At 36.5% G+C, this 21,966-nt stretch overlaps 2 protein-coding genes across 4 annotated transcripts in view; one reads left to right on the top strand and one right to left on the bottom strand.

The window, feature by feature from the left end:
• klc1b (kinesin light chain 1b) overlaps window positions 1–3,355 on the bottom strand; it is a 43,446-nt gene extending 40,091 nt beyond the window's left edge. For 2 of the 3 annotated variants that reach the window (XM_053502293.1, XM_053502294.1), the window contains exon 1: window positions 3,124–3,354. The gene's annotated coding sequence lies outside the window, so the exon portion shown is untranslated. Of the gene's footprint in view, window positions 1–3,123 lie in introns of all 3 variants that reach the window. The other variant, XM_053502291.1, reaches the window with a different exon arrangement.
• Window positions 3,356–7,313: 3,958 nt separating this feature from the next.
• On the top strand, window positions 7,314–20,528 carry pdcd4a (programmed cell death 4a). The gene is made up of 12 exons (XM_053502359.1): window positions 7,314–7,538; window positions 7,637–7,686; window positions 13,424–13,723; window positions 13,947–14,044; window positions 14,173–14,286; window positions 15,090–15,314; window positions 16,186–16,283; window positions 16,459–16,573; window positions 17,038–17,145; window positions 17,916–18,026; window positions 19,722–19,861; window positions 20,133–20,528. Exons 2-12 carry the CDS (start codon window positions 7,641–7,643, stop codon window positions 20,182–20,184), a joined length of 1,407 nt encoding a protein of 468 aa, XP_053358334.1. The 5' UTR covers window positions 7,314–7,538; window positions 7,637–7,640; the 3' UTR covers window positions 20,185–20,528.
• Window positions 20,529–21,966: the final 1,438 nt, after the last annotated feature.

Genomic DNA, 21,966 nt, shown 5'->3' with positions numbered 1-21,966 from the left:
ATTCATGAACTGCATCATGTCTGTCTACATCACAGATCGTGACCGGATTAAATACTTCAGTGGAAGTCACACTGGTGTATTTCTATCACTAATTTAAAAACATATGGTAAAATAAAAAATGGAAATAGGTTTTTGTTAATCAGGTCAAGACTAGCCCTTCAATATTTTAAAAAGGAACCAAAAAAAAAAAAAAAAAAAAAAAACAACAACTTTGCAGCTTATATTTAAAGTAATAATTACGTCTGCATGATCTGATAAAATAAATTTTAATATATATATATATATATATATATATATTTTATCACATTAAAACTATTGCTCCTGTGATTTAAACTGCAATACTTCACTATTAAATATATTAGATTTAAATGTACTTATTTTGCCTAACAGCAAATAATGGCACAAATGTTATATTTATTTATCATCTCAAAAGTATTCCAAAATACTTAAATTAAATTATTAACAAACACTTCATGGATTAATAATATAATTCTGTGTGCATAACCTGTAATAAATTGCTGTCTTTTTGCGATTAAATAATTGCACGGTCTATACGGAGATTTCTATTTTTATGCAATTAATTGTGCAGCGCTAGTAATAATGCATGTCCATGAGAAATATTTCAGCATAGTACATAGGAAAAAAAAAAAAGGAAAAAAAAAAAAGAAACAAAAAAGAAACAAAAATTATAAAATCACTGCAGCAGAATTGACAAGTTTCCTAAATATGAACGGGCTCATCTTCCAGATACTCTGTTGTATTTTATCCAATCACATATTTACATAAATTATTTAACTGAAAGGAGGGAGCTGCGCCAGAGATTGGCTAGAGGACTGGCGGTGGTAGGTCAAAAAGTGGAATTTTATTTTATCTTAATTTATTTACACTCTCTGGTCTGATTAATACAGTCTCCAAACAACTGTTTAAAAACTAAGTAAAATAAATCTTTATCATTATCTGTAGTCATTGACATTAAACATTCAGTCATGTTATTTGCTCGTTTGGATATTTTTTATAAAGCTGGACCCTCATATACTCAACAGAGTACTCATACTTTAATCAATAGCATTTTAAAGAGAAATATGAGGACTATGATAAGGACAAACTTAATACCATAATATTTAAAAGCAAGCTTAATACCAGGGGCTCATATACTGTATATGCTGTAATTATTGGCCTTTAAAAAACATGTACGATAATTTTTTTTTTGTATTATAGTGTAACATCTGATTTGGAACCAGTCTGGTTATTTGTTATATATATAATTTAAAGTCAATTTGTCACAGAAACCTGACCCTGGATCTGTAGTAAATGAGCCAAGTCACATCTCCTTTAAGATATGTCATGAGACAGCTGCTGACATTTCCTAGCTAGCGATGCACAGTAGGGATGGAAATCACTAGGTGCCGATCCAATTCGTAGTGCAATTATGTTAGTGCCACGATTTTATAAATATCCTAATTTAACAAAACTTTTTTGTTTTTTTCCCAATTCTAAACAAACTTGCCTCCGCAGGATGCTGTGCTATGTGAAACTACAGTAGTTTAAAAGTACACTACCTGTAGGATTAACATTTACTAAATACAAACACACATTATTTCTATATATTTATTTTAGAAAAAACGATTTGAGTTAGTTTGGCGATAGTTGCTACACACAAAAAATAAATCAGAATAAATCACTGAATCATATTAAGCCTTTGTAGGCATAATAACTGATGCTCGAAAACAGTTGCTTGAATAGTTAAAATCCATTGCAGTTACTTTGGTAGTCAACACTGTCCACTCAGTTCTGGTGGCAACGCACCCAAATTTTCAATGTACAATAATTTCCCCCAAAACACAATTATTCTGGGGTCTCTGTTTGATTACAAGTATGACTGTTTTTGACTACCAGGCAAAACTGGATACAAGTGAGTATGAAATGCCTAGGTCTTTCAAATCTCCAAAAGACTATAAAATATCAAAAGGGATGGTTTTACTTCCACCATCATTCACAGTGTAGAGTTTCAACTGACCAGATAAATACCAAAAGGTCATAGGGTGAAACAGGTGTCATAGGGCAGAATTCTTCTGAACCAGAATTAGGAACCTGGGTTCTAGATGATGACGGTGTGTTTAACCTAGCAACCAGAGGTCCAAACACACATTATAGACAACTTGAAATGTTTTGGGGTTGTATTGGTATTAATATTAATTTGTGCATCTTAGGTACCATTTCATGCTGTGTAAAGAGTTGCGGGGGGCCTGGAGCCTATCCAAGGAGACTAAGGGAATGAGGCGGTGTATACCCAGTGCAATACATCACAGGGCACACACATCGAGCAATTTGGGAAAGCCAATTCTACCTGTATTTGTACTGCGGGAGGAAACCGGAGTACGCCACTCCATGTGCAAGAATCGAACCTAACATAACTTCAATTTTTTTTTCCTGAAATCCACAGTTCTCAAAGTGAGGTCTAAGGAAGGACAGTCAGTGTGTGTTTGAGTGTGTTTGTTTGTTTTAATGCTGGAAATCACTACCTGTCATTATTATCGTCAAGCGCCTATAAATAATAGCAACAAAAAAAAAAAAACTAACAAAAACTGCTTTTAAAAAGCAGCCAAGACATTGTTAGTCTGTTTGCAAAATATTCTGCTATCTGTGCAAAATAGATGGATAACTTTATTGACAGTTAAACGTGTCCCAGTTAAAGAGCCCTTCCTTTTTACAACGCCCAAATACGACTATTTCTCTTCTGGCGTTTTAAAGAAAGAGTTGTTGTATATCTCAAGCGACTTGGTTTAGTCACAGTGAATTTTTTTCAGTTGAGATTCAGATAAACGCGAATAACCAGCACCATTACTAGCTACTTAACACAGACAGATGTCTGTCTCGGCTAGCGGCTAAAGTAGCTGCTACCTGCTCGGCAGGTATGACAGGTCTATAGGATGTGTCTGATAGTGTTTCCGTGAAATAAAAAACCTCACCAATAAACAGAAACAGGGAATAGATAAGTCTAACACTAGCAAACAAAAACACATACAGATGCTAAATAGCAGCTCGGGTCCAACGACACGTCTCAGTAGCTAGCTTACGTTAGCCAGAGTGTAGCAAGCTAACGCCGCTAGCATGACGTCTTACCTCTCTCTGTGTCTCCTTCTGTCTCTGTTCCTGTGGATGTCCTCCTGTCTGAGGAGTGTGCCGCTTTACCTATTTCCACACACAAGTGTTGAGATGGAAAGAAACCATGAAGCCGTGAAGGTTCACCTGCTAATCACGAGAAACTTTAGATTGTAACAGCGCCTGTTAGCCTCTTAGCCTGTTAGCTCCCCTGCCCAAGCCTGCCTTAGTCGCTTGTCAAGCCCACAAAAGAGACTCAATGACTTCCAGTCAACACATTAAAACAAAAGTCATTTTCTCAATCCGACATTATTTACGTAATATTTTTTTTATTTAATAAAAATGAAATCTATAAGCTACAGTTTAAATTAAATATGAACACTGATTAAGTTCAAAGTAAGTTCAAACTCTCTGAAAAACGTAACGTAATTCATTTCACTCCCTTAGTTTAAATCCACCACCTCAAAAATATATATAATTAAAATATGTACATAATAATAATAATAATAATAATAATAATAATAAACCAAAATGTAAAACAAAAATAGACAATTAAAGTGCTGTGCTTTTTCCTTTATTGTACACAAGTGGGCGTGGCCTTCGAGGGCTGTGGCTGATGCCATTCTGTTATTTTTTTTTTATTAAATCACTAAAAAAAATTACAATATGTAAAATATAAAGGTACAAAAATCAGGTATTAAAGATTGAATTATGCAAATAATTATACACAGTTACATATACGTTATACAATATAAACAAACTTAACAAAAATATACAGATAAGTAATAACAGTAAACAGAGTAAACCAATTAACAGAAAATAACTAACTAAAAAAAGGAAAATAAATAATTTAAATAATTAAATACCACAAAATACTAATAAAGAAAGGAAGAAAGAAAAGAAAAGAAAAAAGAGAAAAAAAATCACAGTGTTCCATCGATTAAATTTAAATGTCGAGACAATAGCAAAGCAGATTTATGATTTTCTATTAGTTTTAAGGAGTTTAAGAGGTGTTGTATTTCACAGAGCAAAGGTGATAGTTTAGAAGATGATTTAGCGAATTTACATCTATGGATGTAGAATTTAGCCATTAAAAAATAAAAGTTAACAATGTATTCAAGTGATTTATTGCTGTGACAGAAAAAGATAATTATGTCCTTTAATGTCAAATTGTAAGATTCCTGAATAGAATTAAATATATAATTTCCAAGTTGCCGCAAAATGCTTGTACCACTCCTCAAGTAAAAAAAAGATGAGGAATACATACATGGTCCACAATGTCCACTTATTTAGCAATTATGGAATTAACTGGGTAAATACAGTGTAATATTTTAAAGTGAACTTCTTTAACCTTGTAAGAAATAGGATATTTATATGAAATGAGCCATGATTTTTTCCAGTTGTATTTATTGAGGCCCAATAAAATGTACTTTTTGGAACATTCTTGTTTAAATTATGAATACTTTGATGTATATGTTTATTATTACTTTTTTTATTAGTGATGAGAACACCTCCAATGATTAGTTCATCATATGTAGTTGCTATTTTACACGAACTATGATGAGATTTATAAAGTTGTAGTAAGCCACCTGGAATAGCATTAATAACTGATTTATATTCTCTAAAGGGAAAAGGACTCAAACTGTATTCTCACTCTGGCTATAAAATTGAACATAATTAACTTTTAGAAAATACAAATTCATATATTTTTTTAAATAATCTTCTTGCTTTTTAATACACTTTTTCATGTATACTGCATATTCCCAGCCTTTAAAAAAATGCTTTAGGCTGACCTGAGAATGCAATCCTTCCTGCACTTCTTTGATTGGGTTTGTAGTGTGTTAATAGACTGTACTGTAGATTGATTATTGTTTTTTTTTTTGAGACAATAGTTCAGGAATTTCAGTCCAAGACTATTTTCATTCTCAAGTGGAACCGTCCCAAGCAGACCACATTGGGCCACCATACAATGGGATTTTAAACCAGAAGCAGGGCACAAGGATGAATCAGACATGTCTGGAGGGCAGTCAAGATCACTGGCAGCTCAGGATTGCCATGTGTAGCTCTCCAGAGACAGAGAGAGAGAGAGAGAGAGAGAAAGAAAGAGAGAATAGAAAAAGAGAAAACAGTTATCACAACGACGCATGTCCAATGGTAAGTAAATAAAAGGTCCTGCACTTCGTAATAAAAATCTGCAGAACAGTAAGAAGAAACAGTGACTGATATTTTGACACCATGTTTTGTTAACATAAGTACATAAGCCCCCACCTCTGTTTTCACCTGTGCATCCTGCTTCTCTATCAGCCCTGAAAATGGTATGCCATTTCATAAGTCTTCAGAATCTAAAATCTAATATCAGAATCTATTTAAGCTAGCAACATAGCATATATTATAATTTTTGGTTGGTTTTATTCAGTTGTATCTGTGGTCCTTAGATGGCAGAGCTACTAGCCTGATGTCCAGCCTTTCTCCTTCCTCATCCAAGACTGCAACCCAAAGCCTCAACTGCCTGATCCACCACTACCTTCCTATTCCATTACATCCATAATACTATACTATACTAATGAAGTGGTCATGTTGGTACATACCTTTATCTTTTGCCTGTGCCATCTAAACCTTTTGGTCTTTTCTTATTTCGCACATCAGGACATAACGCACCGCAATTAAGTTGGACTTTAACCATTTCACCTTGGAGGTGTGTTGACTGGATATTAACACTATCGTACAAAACAAAAGTATGAGCTATTCCTGTGAAACTATACAGTACAGTATATTTAATTTAATTAAATTTTTATTTGTATAGCATTTTAACAATTGTCATTGTCGCAAAGCAACTTTACACAAACAAAAGAAAATTATGAAAATTTGTATGAAATGTGAAAAATGTGTATGAACCAAAATGATACAAAGTTACAGTGTGATCCAGAAGCTTGCTTCAAGCTGCATGTGGTCGAATGACTAGAACTTCAGGGTGCCAGCAAGGTAAACTGACTCACGACAAATGTAACGTGCAAATAAGTGATAGAAAAACGACTGCACGAATGTTATCATCATTCTGAAGGTTTTTTTTTTTTTTTTTGCATGCTCAGGGTTTCCCTGTTAAGTTGATGGCCAGGGCGACTGCCCATGTTACCCGTATATAAATCCAGTAGATATTAATTGGAAAAGCTAAACTTTTTTTAATTGGAAAAACTAAACTTTTTTAAATGTAAAATTACTTAATTTTTTTATTTTTTTTTACCACTGAAACAACAGTACTATAGTGGTATAAGTGAAATTTAACACGATGTAGTAGTCTTAAGACAAAATTTTATATTTATCCAATCTGCTTTTTCGATTTCTCATCTGTGATTCACTCTCAGATTATCGAACAGGGAGTGTATCTCACTGACGACGAAAGAACTACAACTTAGCGAAAACAAGGCCTAAGATACTTAACCTTATAAATATTTATTTATTTGTTTTAACAAGTGGGCTTAAACCTGAAATAATAATAATGTTGCTGATTAGCTCATTTTTAAGCTCAAACCGTTTACCGGCTCAATTTATATACTCTATTTCCAATTAATATACTCTATTTCCAATTAATATACTCTAGATTCCAAACAGTGGCTTGTTAGTTTTATTCATGTTTATGTTCATAATTTGACATTTTAAAAAGAAAGAAAGAAATATAAGGACTTAACTATTTGCTCTTCAGTTTTCCATTCTATTCTAGTTCTTTAATTCATTTTTAAAGATTCGGAGATGGTGATTATGCGCATAAAATTTCATTTCAACAGTGAAGAATGCAACGTGACTTGCAGCCGCGTGTCCACATTAATTGTGCTGCTTGCGATGTTAAAGTCTACTAGCTACACAAAATCTGTCCGCTAGAGGTCAGTACAATAAGCCCTTTAAATGAAGCGTCATGAAATAATAAACCTTTTTGTTAAACTATTGGCAGGGAAGCCTCGACACCTAAATGAGGCGTCATTTCGCCACCAACTTACTCTTTCTGATTTCCCCCTCCTACTTTGTCCTGTATTAAATGTAAATTCGTTTTGGTTTATTATCCCACTTCTGCTGTTGTTGTTGTTGTTGTTGTTGTTGTTTTGCTTTTCTCCACCAGCTGTCGTGAACGCGCACGGAAATGGTTTACGTGAACTTTAAACCCTTTACTGAAATCTGATTGGCTGAACGCCACGCCCCCTGCCATCTGGTCACGTGACGCGACAGTGGCGATATAAACAGTGTTTTTTTTCCCTTCTTTTTTTGAGTGCTGCAGAAAGCGATAAAGATTTTGAAAATCAAGCTTATAGCGAGATAAGTCACACTGTTATACACGCACACATACACACCTCGGAGGATTTATATGCACGTTTTTTAGTGCGCCAAACCCGGGGGTTTGTTTTGATTTCTGGAGAAAAGGAGCAAAAGCTCTGTTCAGTGTTGAGGTGAGTTTAGTGTCAGTAAAGAAACTTCATGCTGTTTTTGAGTAACTCTTGACCACTGTGTGTTTATGTGTGTATGTAAACATGCTTTAAATCTCTAGTTAAATGGCGGCGGAGGTGGAGGCGTGGAACAGCGCAACTGAGCGCGACGGTAAGCGCGTTTACATACACTCTCTCTCTCTCACACACACACATACAGTGTGTGTTTACTCTCAGCAAGTAAAAACTGCACCAGTGTGGTTAACCACTGCTGCAGAACGACAGGTCTCGCGCGCTTCCTTACTTCGCCATGTGCTTTCCTAAAGCTAACACAGCATACCTTTTTCTTATATCAATGCTGTTATATTTAGGCCTTGTGACACAAGGGAAATATATGAAATCGATATAGCGATGCATATTTTCAGTTTCAGATAATTATTTGCGAAATGACACGTATATCACCCTTTTCTGTTAGCACTTAGCTAAACAAGACGGGTAAAGTACACTGGGCATGCGCACTCTATGGAACGCGTGTAATGTCATCTGACGCATGCGCAGATCGGGGGATTTTAGGCAAAAATTTAGCCCGCTAGCATACGTGCTGCTTTGCTAACTTGAAGTAGTGATTGTGAGATGAAGCTTAATTCACAGGTGTCGAGGCTTTTAAGTTAATAGTTTTACCACGAGGTTCATGCCAAACGTGCTCATTGTACTGACATCTAGTGGACAAATTTTGCGTAGCAAATAGATCGTAACTTCTCAAGCAGCACAAATTTAATATGGACATGTTTGTTTATGCAGCTGCGTGTAATGTTGCACTCATCATTGACAGCATGGTTGCCAACTCTCGCGAGACGAATAAGCAACCACAGCTCCATAATTAATAAACCCAAAATATATACTGTATGGCAGGTTATGGCCACAAAGTTACCATTAACATGTTAATAACATATTAAATTATAACTACTAAGCATTACAAAACCAAAACAGATTTATTTATTTAGTTTTATGATTTTTTTTTTTTTTTGTGGAAAGACAGACACACTCATCCATCCCAAGCGAACAGAATGGGCGATGAAAAGGACTGGAAAGGAGTTGGCGTACAAATTAAAGAGGGAATAATAAAATACAGCAGAAGCATGTGAACTAATTTGTATAAAAGAAAAAAAAAAACAGATATAGTAGATTGAGGTCAGTAATAAAGACAAGGTTTTGAAATTCATTGTGAAATGCAAAAAAAAAAGGTTAGTTTTCCTTGATTACGAATTATTTAAATAAATCTTAATATAATGATTATTAACAGTAAGACATTCATGTGACCAAGCACCAAACGAGTTCTGTACTCGCGTGATTCCGGCAAACATGAGTCATCATTTGCCATGTTTGTATAAAACGGGCATTAATATCAGCAATCAAAAATCAGATTCATTTTGAAGGGAGCATTAATCGATTTTCCCTATTATGTTTCCATATAAAAACCCTTTGTAAAACCGCATTTTTTAAAGGGTAAATAAAAAAAACATTACATGGGTAAAAAAAAAAAAGACATAATAAAGATGGGGCGAGGCCACTCTGACTCTGTCCTCGAGGTGATGGTGCTAATCTGAGAACCACATATTTTTAATATAAATATTACTGACTTAACATTTTACAAACATCCGTTCCTCCTATGACCAGCGAGAGATGTTCCCTGTTGATCTGTTCTATATTATTAACCTTTTTAATAAATAGAGAAATCTATCATATAGTTTACAAATGCATTATTTGCATGTTTGTAAGTTTCTGTATACACTTTAACCATGATTTAAAAAAATACTGATTATTCCAAGTAGGAGTGAAAATGTTTAAAACCTCGCTTCCAGAACATGCCGGTTTGTAAATGTTTTATGGCGTAATAGGTAGCTCACTACTTTTAAAATTACACAAAATAAGAAAGACAATAATGCCCCGCATTACATATTTAGAATCAATGAAGACAGTCATTTCAAAATATTTCATAAGCCAATTTATTTTTAAAAACATTAACGAAGGGAGATCCTATTACACTGAATCTACCATAAGTATACTTTTCTATTGAAGCGTTTTAATTTTATTCTGCTCTCTAAATTTAAAAGAAATGGCAAAAACAAATTCAATTCAATAAAAGATGGATCCATATAAAAATATTAATAACAGCAAGATCAAAGGAGCTGGTTCCACTACTCAGGGTTATTCATATGTAATAATCACTGCATGACACCATTATAAATAACACCCTTATTCACTTATTTCAAAGGAGTGGAACAAACAAAAAAAACTTTCTAAATCAATTCTTGGAAAAATTACATCTAATATTCTGTAGCAATAAAAAAAATCATCAAATGAACCCTGGTGTAACAAGTTGGAAATCTGTACCTGGGCCAAGTGATGGTTCTATCTGAAGTCTTATGCTTTTCTGATAGATGAGAATAATTCATATTCAATATACAGGTCAATCAGTACGATAGTTTACCACACATTGATGGAGTATGCAGAAGACATAGAAATTAAAGTGATAGAAAGCATGGCTTACTTCTAAAAAAAAATAAAAAAATAAAGTTAAAGTGGACTATTCAACCTTCAAAGATGAGTGAACAGATCAATGTTTGTTTATTCTTTCTGTGGGAAGGTTAAAACCAGTTTCTCGGATGTTCTGAAACTGAGGCGCTAATAACAAGCATACAAACATTTATCCCAGGATGTTTAGAAGCAAGCATAAAAGCGGCAATAAAGCTGGTACTGCTAAGAAGCTTCGAGCGATAACAATAGAGACAAAACTGAAAATAATTTGCTCATTCGTTTAACGTGAATTGTTTAACCATCGGCACAATTCCAAGAATAAGGATGAGATCATTGGACATGTTAGTTTTATACTGTGTAAAGCCAGTTGTGTTAGTGTTCTAGTACCTACACAATGTTAGTTGGACTTACAGCTATACGTCTATACAGCTTAATCCTATCTTCAGGGTCGCGGGGGGCCTGGAGCCTACCTCAGGAGACTTGGGCCATGGGGGTAAAACCTGGACACCCTGGAGTGCCAGTGCATCGCAGGGCACACACACTCATTCACTCACTACGGGCAATTTGGGAACGCCAATTAGCCTAATCTGCATGTCTTTGGGCCGTGGGAGGAAACCGGAGTACCTGGAGGAAACCCACCAAGCACAGGGAGAACATGCAAGCTCCATGCGCACAGAGCCGGGAATCAAGCCTGGCTGGGATTCGAACCTGGACTCTGGAGGTGCAAAGCAACAGTGTTAATCACTAAGCCACCATGCTGCCTTGTGAATATCTAACATCTGTTATTTTTCTCAACAAACAAACTGTCATTTCAGCGACATGAACTTTATCAACTCTTATCTGTGTTTGCACATTCAGCGTTAACGTCCTCTAACTTCTCACAATGTCGTGTGCGTGTGTGTTTGAATTAATAAGTGGGTAAAAAAAACATTTCAGACTTTAATTTCTTTTATACTTTTTATTTAGGTTTTTACTTACAAAAAGGTATGTATAACTAACTAAATAAAAATGTTATATATAAAAAAGATGAACAACTCTAAGGGCAAAACAATGTGAGCCATTCTTCAGGTGTATGTGACTAATAAAATTAGAATTTGTTTCTAAATAACTGTCTGATTGAAATACAATAGAATTGAAAAGTGGGAGTGGGAAAAAAAATGTGAATTTAATTTAATGCTAGTAATTGGAGAAAGAAATAATCTTGAGTCTTTATCTACTTAAACAGTTTATTTTGCACTGCATGACTTAATTTAAACTGCTTAATTTTGAACTCCTTTCAAGTGCTATGACTCCACTAGATGTACTGCCAAATATACTGCCAAGTTATTGTATAGACCTCAGAGAAATGTTATGCGGAAGGCCCAGCTTCGATTTTTTGCCAATTCCCAAACCTCAGCCACTGGATGCAGTGCCGGTCCCAAGTCTGCATAAAATGGGAGGGTTGCGTCAGGAAGGACATCCGGCGTAAAACCTGTTCCAAGTTGTTGTACGGATCGGATGCAGCTGAAGAACTAAGCAACAAGAAACAAAGAACAAGAAATGTTGCCCTTTTCTTGTGATTTTATGCAGTGAGCTTGGTGCTTATATGGGGTTTTGTGCGTATCGCACACTGCAGATTAGTTTGAGTGCATGTACGTGGGTGATCGATGTTCATCAACATAACATGCACATTTGAATATAAAAAAAATCAATCTGTGGAGGTCTCGGCATACAACTAGCAGGACTGTGCATGGCAGACGGATGGCTTATTATTTAACAAAGGTGCTCTTCATTTTGCATTTTAGATATTCACTCAGAAAAACAGTCAAAGCCACATACAGTAGTAGAATGCTAGCCACTTTAACATGGACAGTATTTCTTTATTGTGATTAAACACAGATTATTGTGTGTCTCATTACATGGACACTGTTGTGTTACGTGCCCAAAAGGATTTAATCAGAGTATAACTTTATTGATCCGCAGAAGTGGTTCATGCCACTGTGATGGGTTAAATTTTCCAGAATTATAACTAGTATTCCATAGCTTTAAATCTTTTCTAATAAACCCCACCTTCTACATTGTTACTGGTTACAAGAATGCAGTCTCGTCTGTAATTTGTTAGATTCTTTACTGTGTGAGAAATGAGAGCCAGACGTGAAAGAACTGTTTTCATGGTGTTCACTGATCACAAGTCGAAGCTAAATTTGTGGGGCAAGCATGCAGAAAGAATATATTTATTCCAACAGTAGAGAAATGATCAGATCAACGGTTTACGTGGGCAGTATTTATCTACTGAGAGGATTATCAAAGGTTTACATGCCCTCTCATTCAGATCTGGTCAGACCCTTCTGACTGAGGTGTTTACATGATGCAGTTTTATTTCTATTAAACCTTTTTTTTATTATCTTTTTTTACTGGCATATTAGGGTCTATGTGGCTGGTGATGGGTCATTGGTTTTAGAGTTTGGTTGTACAGTGGGGCAAAAAAGTATTTAGTCAGCCAGTAATTGTGCAAGGCCTCCCACTTTAAAAGATAAGGGAGGCCTGTAATTTTCATTATGGGTACACCTCAACTATGAAAGACCAAATAAGAAGGATTTTTAAAGAATTCTCTTGCAAATTATGGTGAAAAGTAAGTATTTGGTCACCTACAAACAAACAAGATTTCTGGCTCTACCAGACCTGTAACAACAACTTTAAGAGGCTCCTCTGTCCTCCACTCGTAACGTGAATTAATAGCATCTGTTATCAGTATAAAAGACACCTGTCCACAACCTCAAACAGTCACACTTCAAACTCCACGATGGCCAAGACCAAAGAGCTGTCAAAGGACACCAGAAACAAATTTGTAGACCTGCACCAGGCTGGGAAGAATGAATCTGCAATAGGTAAGCAGTTTGGTGTGAAGAAATCAACTGTGAGAGCAGTTACTAGAAAATGGATGCAACCCCCCCCCTTATTTTGTCTCTCATAGTTAAGGTATGCCTATGATGAAGATTACAGGCCTCTCTCATCTTTTTAAGTGGGAGAACTGGCACAATTGGGGGCTGACTAAATACTTTTTTGCCCCACTGTATAAAGACTTGAGGCCTTCCGGCTGTTTGATGCTTCCCCCAGCATGTACTGCGGTACAACATACAGAAAAAGATCAGTTCATTCAAAAGATGAATATCTTTGCTATGGCCAGAGAAATACTGTTTCTAATAAGTCGTGCATTTATTAAAATTAGGTTTTGAGTTCAGTTTTGCACAAAGATGTTTAAAATTACCAGTCACATCAATCTCTTTAGCTTTGATGTACCATAGTTTTAGGGTGGGATAAGCATAGCTTTCGTCCTATGTTTAAACTAAAACATAAAACATCAAGCCAGCTTGTGATCCATGCATGTGCAGGTGTGTTCTCAGCGGAGGTGGGGCTGAACGAGCCCGCCATTTCGGCATATGACGAGGAGCTGATTGACGGTGAGGTGAATGGGAACTGGACTCCACAGGAAAAGGCTCTTCATGAGGCTCGTCTCAAAGCGAAGGCTAAGCGTCGCCTCAGGAAGTCGTCATCATCACGTGACTCCACCCGAGACTCTCTGTCAGAGGGGGTGAGCGGGGATGTGCCCGACCCTCACAGCCCTAAAGGAAAAGCGCAAACACATGACCGGAAGTCCCGCATGGGGAAGGGAAGAGGATTGCCCAAGAAAGGTAAGTGACCATGCTAATGATGACATCAAAGTTAAGCTTTCTGCGTAATATAAATTTGTGATGTCAAAGAGATCAATGTATCTGATTGGTTGAAGTGGGGAAAGGGGCAGGGGGAATAGACTTGCAGCTGAATTTGAACGTAATGTCATATGCTTGGTGTGTTATACTCATAACTCTGCCACTGCACTCAAACGCGTGTTTGCGTGCATATGTATGAGTATAGGTGGAGCTGGGGGGAAGGGTGTGTGGGGAGCTGCTGGTTTGGTGTATGAGATGGAGGAACCAGACTGTAAAGATCCGAACTATGATGAGTCTAACCAGGTAAGAGGAACATACTCCTGCACTCAAACACATAAACCTGCATTATTTTGAAACTTCTACAAGTAATGTTCTGTCTGTAATTTTGTGGTTGTTTGACTGTACTTGTGTGTGTGTGCGTATGTGTGTAGGGGGACACGGTATATGCCACAGTGGTTCCTGAGCTGGAGGAAGGAGAGCTGGAGAAGGTCATGAACCCCATCATACAGGAGTACTTTGAACATGGAGACACTAAAGAGGTGGAGGTAAGATTCTCTCTCACATGTACACATGCATTACATGCAATAGGGAAGGTGTGAAGTTAGAGGATGGTTCTGTGTTTTTATATTTTACTAAAGGCTGAAGACATTGAGAGGAAACTGTTAATATGCATCTGTAAGAGCTTCTCTGTAGTGCTGCGTCAAGTACTGTATTTGTGTCTACTGTGAATGCTCAGTGTTGAAGGATCGGGATCTGTGTGTGAAATTCTACTGTAGTGCCAATGGAGGCTTAAACATGCTTCTGTTACATAGAGACTAGCGCTGTGAATCAGATCTAGACTGTTAATTTGATCTGATTTTTGGGCATTGCAATATTTGATTAGATTCAGTAGCACTAATGTTTTCTGTGATTTTTCTCATGCAGTTATTGATTTCCATTCCTGTCCAGTAGGTGGCAGTATTGTACCAACCTCTTATAAATTTAGAAGGAAAAAAAAGGGGTTACTTTCACAGAATGAGCATATATTGTAAGGACTTTGCAGAAGATGAAAGTGGTTTGTGTAAAAACAGTGACATTCAGTAATTGAATCGATCAACAAAAGAATGATTAAGTTGCATAAAGAATTGAAACAGTGATAATTAAGTCCCAGACAGGAAGACTGAGTTTAATCTGAGACTTGAAGTGTGTACCAGGCATGTAGTGTAGAACAAGCATACAGGGTCTATAAAGCCTTCTGTGTGTCCGGTCATGTGCTACATTGTCCACTACACTACATGTATGAGATGTATAGTGAAGTGTAAGTGTATGAAGCGTGCAAGTTTTAAGTGTTTCTAAATCTATGTTTTAGATGCTTCTGAAGGACTTGAACCTGGGGCCTCGCCAGTGTGTGTTCCCATCTCTGGCCGTGTGTTTGTCTCTGGAATGTAAAGCCAGTCAGCGTGAGCTTACGTCCCGTCTGCTGTCTGACCTCATCACAAAACAAGTCTTTAACGAGGGTGACATGACGACTGCATTCAACCACGTTCTCGCACAGTTACCTGAGCTCATCTTGGATACACCTGATGCTCCACAGGTAGTGCCGCTTCCACACACACTCACAAATACACATTTTTATCTCTAATAGGCATAAAATTTAAACCATTGCCCAGATGAGATATTTTAAGCAGGATGTGATCAGTCAGTTCCTGAAGTTAATTTGTTAAAAGAAACCCAGGAAAAATGAGTGGGTATTTTCTTAGTATGCTGTGGTTAGTACCTCCCAAACGAACAGTGAACACAGTGGTGGGCAGGTGGGTTTAATAGTATAACTGATTTGTGTATATCGCTGTCTGATCTCCTGGGAACATTGAAGACTGATGATGATGATATTCATTTTATTTTAAATGTGTGTATGTATAAAAATATATACACGCACATTATATCTATTATTAAAATATATTTAGTTCTCTTTTTTTAAAAGAAAAACAACAAAAACAACAATCCTTTATTGATCAAGTGACAACTGTTCACCATGTTTTATGAAAATTCAGAAGTGGCATAATACTTAATGAATGGTTATTTGCAAATAAAGTGCAACCTTTTGGATTTCCTGACATTTTCCTTCCAGCTGTGAAATCCAGGTGTGTAAAAGACGGTGCAAATAGTATCCAAAGCATTAGATTTACTTTGGAACACTGTAAAGAGAATAACCAACAGGTGAAGAAAATATGGCTTAGTATCTCTCTAATTATGTAGGATGACCTGAAGAGGGCTTTGCACACTTTTATAACCAAGTTATTGTATACATTTATCCCTAAAAATATTGTTTATTTATTTATTTATTAATTTATTTGTTCACAGAAAACTGTCATTTAAACAGATGTTAAAAATAGATTTTTAACCACTGTAGTTGTATGGGAGTATAGTATAGTTGTGTATTCTGATCTTCCCTTTGTTCCTCTCAGATGCTGGGACAGTTCATCGCACGAGCCATCGCTGACCACGCCCTTTCAATGGAATTCCTGGACCAGTACAAAGGGAAAGTGGACTGCGAGCATGCTCGGTATGAGTGTTTTTTTTTTTTTTTGCACACTCTTAACTGGTGCATTGTGTGTAGTGCGTGTGAACCATAATATAGCATTATGAGATTATAGATTAAAGGATGCAGTGCTTTGAATTCAGTAGGGAAAAAAAAAAACAAAGTCCTTATTAAAATTGCTTTGCTGAATGTTTTTCAGGGCGGCTCTGGACCGAGCAGCAGTCTTGCTGTCCATGAAGAGAGAGATTGTCCGATTGGATAATGTGTGGGGAGTGGGCGGTGGCCAGAGACCTGTCAAACTCCTTGTCAAAGAGGTGTGAGGGGGTGTGGCTAAAACTGTCTATATTTCTTATCTTTGTAAGGTGAAAATACAGAAAAAGAGCTTCAAGTTATAATTTTTTTTAATCTTCACATGACCAATCAAGTGCCATCAAGAGTTCAATTATAATAGCGCCAGTACCCCGGTTCTTATGTCTCGCCAAAACTTAATGAGGAAATGTCATAATATCGAGGGCACGTTCTTCAACTTTATTATGCTGGTGTCTCTCATCTGGCTTTGCTGAGACATATAACTGTGCAACATGTTTAGAAATAATTCCTTCCAGATGAAATGCATACAGAGAGTAGAATACTTCTTATTTCTTTTATGTAAGGTTGTCTCTGTACTTTGATGAGGCCTTTAGTTAAGACACTTGGCAGGAGACAATGTTGTTTATTAGCACTGCTTTATTTGCTATAAGGTGTGTGTATGTGTGTGTGTGTGTGCGTGGGGGTGTAGATGAATCTGCTTTTGAAGGAGTACCTGGTCTCAGGTGAGCTGTTGGAGGCGGAACATTGCCTGCGTGACCTCGAGGTCCCACACTTCCACCATGAATTGGTCTATGAGGTAAACACACACACCACATTGTATTATAAGGCTAGAAACATGTGAATAAAAATGGGTATTTTGAATCACTGTAAAGGTATAGTTAAAGGTTCTGTGATAAAATAGTTTGGGATTATTTTCTTGAAGTCCAGTGCTGAATTATACAGTCAGAGACTCCAGACTGTGCTCCAGACAGCCTGCTATATTGCGAACTAGATGTGCCCGTGACTCCATTTGCGTGGAAAAAGGTTTACATTTAAAAAAAATAAATTAATTAAAAAAAAAAAAAAAAAAAAAAAAAAAAAAATATATATATATATATATATAAAGGCGTACAGACACGCCAATTTTACAGTTTTATTATATTATTGTATGTATGGATGAAGTTGATTATGTGGGTCTACAGAGGAACTTGTTTGTAAAAGTTGATGTTCACAGTTGATCTGTGCTGCAAAACTGATATTAGTGTCTGTAATTTATACATACTAAATCTTTTTTAAAAGATCTTATCTTTTTTTAAATATTACTATAAAATATTTTAAATCACATGAACTTTGTTGTATCATTAAAATGAGTTATCCTGTCGTAGTGCCATGAGCTGGGTTGATCGCTGAAATGCTTTGGAAAGGTTGGGTAGGCTTGGACACAACTCATCAAGCATGGACAACTGTTAGGCTTGAGGTTTTTGTAAATATTATACTTGATGTGTGCTTAAACAGTAGTGTAGAACAAACACCTACCATCATAATCACCACCAGTTTAATGTGCGGTGTGTGTGTGTGTGTGTACAGGCAGTGGTGATGGTGTTGGAGTCTAATGGAGATGCAGCGATTCAGTCGATGGTGAAGCTGCTGCAGTCATTTTGGGAATCTGGACTAATCACACTGAACCAGATGAACCGGGTAAAATTAAACGTAGCCACTAAAGATCAGCCTGTACTAAGCGCTCTTAGCAAATGTCCTGAATGATTTGTTCTTCTTGCCAAAATGTGTAAAAGACTAATGAAAAGCATGCATTAGCATACAGTGGTACTTCGGCAAATAGATTTAATCCGTTCCCACAGGCGAGTTCTAAAGGCGAAATTTCGTATTGCGAAAAAAGTAATTGTCCCATAGGAAATAATGTAAATGCAGATAATCTGTTCCAGCCACCCAGAAATATAACCAATATTACCAATTTCCAACACTATAATTATATTTTTGCATATAAAAACAACCAAAACATTTAGAAAAGACATGTAAATGACGTAAATATAAAATAAATAAACATAAAACCTCACTTAACCTTAATTTACAATTCCTCTTGGCACCAGCTGCTTTGAAAACAAAACTAAGTGGCTCTGTTTTCTTCTTCATGCCTTCCTTGCGTGTAAGTAAGATAACATCTTAGCGCAGCTAGTTAAGGGGGCCACTATATAATATATATTTATTATAATTATTATTATTTTTTGTTTTTTTAAACAGCATTGTATACTTTAGAATCGGTCCCCATAAGATGTATGGCCCCATCAGTTCTGTTTTGGTTCCGCGTTTTTACTCTCGTGAAACTTTCTCTCCAAGTCATGAGGGGAATCCTGCTGACACAAGGAGGCCAGCTGACCATGTTTAAAGAGAAGCCGGGGGGCAACACTCCATTGTTGTTTACATGCATACGACTGGTTGGCTTTTTTGTTCCGGCGTGTGCATAAGACTCTGTGAATCCTTCTGTCTTAATACATCAAAATTAGATTACCTACCATCGGGAAAGTATCACATGATTTTTTTTTATTTTTCCCCCTTCGTCATTATGCTCCAGGATTGACTTTCAAAACTGGTGAAGCTGATACAATACTCCCCCACCCTCAGGACTTGGAACTTCACACATACACCAAAACATTTAGTATATATTTGTAAATAGTCATATTTTGTGCACTGCAGTGTCTGTCTGTTTTGTATAATACACATTTCGGGTTGGTATATTAAGTGTTCTGTGTATGCCTTTAATGTTGTTGTGTTTTGTTAACAGCAGCAGATGAGTCCTGTGTTTGGTAAATTAACCATCTTGGTTAATTAATTAATACGAGCGTTTTAAACATTATTGAAACCCATGGTGCTATGTCTTCACTAAATCCTGCACAAAATGCATGAATTATTACTATTTTTTTAACTTCGGCTTTCCAGCAATGCAAACAAGTTTTGTCCGGCACTTTGCACAACAGGCTTGGTTGCTCGCAATGTCGAAACTGCTTCGCCACGCCAAAATGCCAAAAAAGTAGAAAATTCAAAAGTTCGTATGACGAGGGTCCACTTGACTTAAAGACTTGAGATTAAATTCGATGCTGTAATCCTCGGTAAAATTCCTGTTGAAATTTTGTTAGCTATAAGGGGCCATGCTTTTAAAGCAATTCAATGGTTACTATAAATATAGTCAGATCAAAGTAACACATCAAATTTTTTAGGAATTAAATCAAGATTATTTACAACGTTTTAATTTTGTGAAGAGGATAAAGAAAAATTCCAGTGCTCAGCATAGGGGTTTAGTACCATAATGCTTTTTCCCGTAATACAAAATTATTACAGTTTAGAATTTTACACTGTAAATTGTGTGTATGTGTGTAGGGCTTCCAGCGTGTGTATGATGAGCTCCCGGAGATCAGCCTGGATGTTCCTCATGCTCACTCAATCATGGAGACATTTGTGGACGTTTGTTATCAGCAGTCCGTCATCACCAAGCAGCTCAGAGACGCCTGTCCCTCCAGGTATCGTGTCAAATTTTAGACGCACTTTTCAGGTATGAAAATGTGTGAACTGATTACACACCGGCATGTTTTAGCTAGACAGAGCTCAGAGCCATGTGATCATTACTTAAATACTGCAGGAATGGAAACCATGTGTTCCAAGCGACAGAGTTTCTCATACACATCAAGTGCACATTTGACTGTCCTACATGATGTGCACTACATAGTGATTTGTTAAAGTGATCGAGGGCAAGTGGATGTCATGCTGTAACACACTGGTTTTGTCCACCAGGGGGAGAAAGCGCTTTGTGAGTGAAGGAGACGGAGGGATCATTAAGAACTGAAATGGAGAGAACGAACACATTCGCGCGCGCACACGGTTGAGTTTTACGTGGTGATGTATGGATGTGGGCGGAGCTTAATTTGATCAGCTAATTTGCATGTAAAACAAAACGTACTTTAAAAGATACACAGTTGTGCTTACACACTGTCACACGCTCACACATGTTTTGCATCTAAAGTTGCAGTAATTAGTGACCTTTTACTCAGGTATGTTAGTGTGTGTGTGTGTGTGTGTGTGTGTGTGTGTGTGTGTGTGTTCACAATGAATGCTTTTTAGTCTCTGCATTAAGCTCACACATTTTCACACTGTGTATTACAAAAATAAATAAAAGTTTTCTGCATTTTCTTCTTTGTGTTTTGGATGTCATTCATTTTTTTGGTGTATTTGTGCTCTGTTAAATTGTGTGACGCAAACAAACGGGGAGCAACATGCAACATTATTTATTTATTTATTTATTTAAGTCAATGTTACATGGCAAAGTTTAAGACATTAACATGGCTGAGTAAGTAAATGTATTGAAGAGCTTCTTCAGCCTGTGGAGTGTAAGAGTAGTTAGAATTAGGATTTAAAATGTGTTTTTTCAAACTGCAAATTTCTAATTCGTATTAGTTTGTGTTTTTGAAGATTAGTTACCAAAATTTCAGCGTGCATCAGAAACTGGACTCGATGGATCCTCATTTACCTGCTGAGAGAAGGAGACTGAAACGTAATCTATGTAAGAGGGGAACTTAACCAATAACATAACCCTTATCAAGAGAGTATAACCTAACCCTTGTTAACTCACAGGGAAGCAACATTTATCTATTATGTAGATAAAAGCACCACATGTACAAAGCACTGTGGGTGCGTGTATGTGTATATATAAATATATGATGTTTGTATGTATTTATATTGTGTGTGTGTGTGTGCTCTTTACCGTGCTTGATAACAGCCAGTCACTCACTGAGTGCTGCAGAAAAAAAGATAAAACGCTTTACTGCAGAATATTTGCACATTTCTATGCAAGTCACTTGTATTTACTTTAAAATGTAGCCCCAAGTGCCATCAAATCCTGAATTTAAATTATGAAGGGGGGGGGGGTAAATATTATTACTGCATTATTAATGATGAATTATGACTCAACCTTCACGCGTGCTTTTCCTGCTGCTCCTGCTGCCCCCTGCTGGACATTCAATGCGACAACAGGAACCAACTAAGGAGCACAATATTATATTAGCCTATGTGCAGCATACATGATGACAATATTTGTGACTCTAAAACATTAAAAAAAGTTTGTTTTTTTTTGCTTTTACCTGAATTTGTCCAGTCCCTCCATTTGGGTTTTGTGGCAGTAAAGATAAAACTGGGACCAGCTAGAAATTTACCCAGGAACATGGATAAAAATAAACTGATTATTGTTGTCATTGCCCGTCATTTATTTTTTGTTTTTAACAATGTAGTTAGAAAAAAAAATATATAAATAAAGTAGCGCACTGAATTTGCACATTGTACTACACGTTTGTTTGTTTGTTAAATAGCATTTGTCTTATGTAAGATGTTGCCATTGGAAATAAATATGAACAAAAGTGCAGTTGAGTGAAGTGCAGATGATTCCTGACATTCAGTGTCAGTGCTTGGTAGTATTAAGTTCACATATTTGAGCTCTATGGTACAAACAGTTTTTGAATCTGTCTATGATATGATGAAATGTTTGCCACAGGTAAGAAGGTCAAACTAATTGTATTCGAGGTATGGTAAGTCTGTCAGTATGTTGGTTGTTTTGTTGTGGCAACGAGAGCTGATT

Source organism: Clarias gariepinus, chromosome 8 (genome assembly GCF_024256425.1).
Source record: "Clarias gariepinus isolate MV-2021 ecotype Netherlands chromosome 8, CGAR_prim_01v2, whole genome shotgun sequence".
NCBI lineage: Eukaryota > Metazoa > Chordata > Actinopteri > Siluriformes > Clariidae > Clarias > Clarias gariepinus.
The sequence above is the reverse complement of the archived record's forward strand: the minus strand, read 5'-3'. Positions and strand labels throughout refer to the sequence as shown.

Bases quoted from the DNA above. Each gene is read 5' to 3' on its own strand.
- pdcd4a (XM_053502359.1), top strand. From the start codon at position 7,641: ATGGCGGCGGAGGTGGAGGCGTGGAACAGCGCAACTGAGCGCGACG. The intron at 14,045-14,172 runs GTAAGAGGAACA...GTATGTGTGTAG, and splicing joins ACTATGATGAGTCTAACCAG to GGGGACACGGTATATGCCAC. The intron at 18,027-19,721 runs GTAAAATTAAAC...GTATGTGTGTAG, and splicing joins CACTGAACCAGATGAACCGG to GGCTTCCAGCGTGTGTATGA.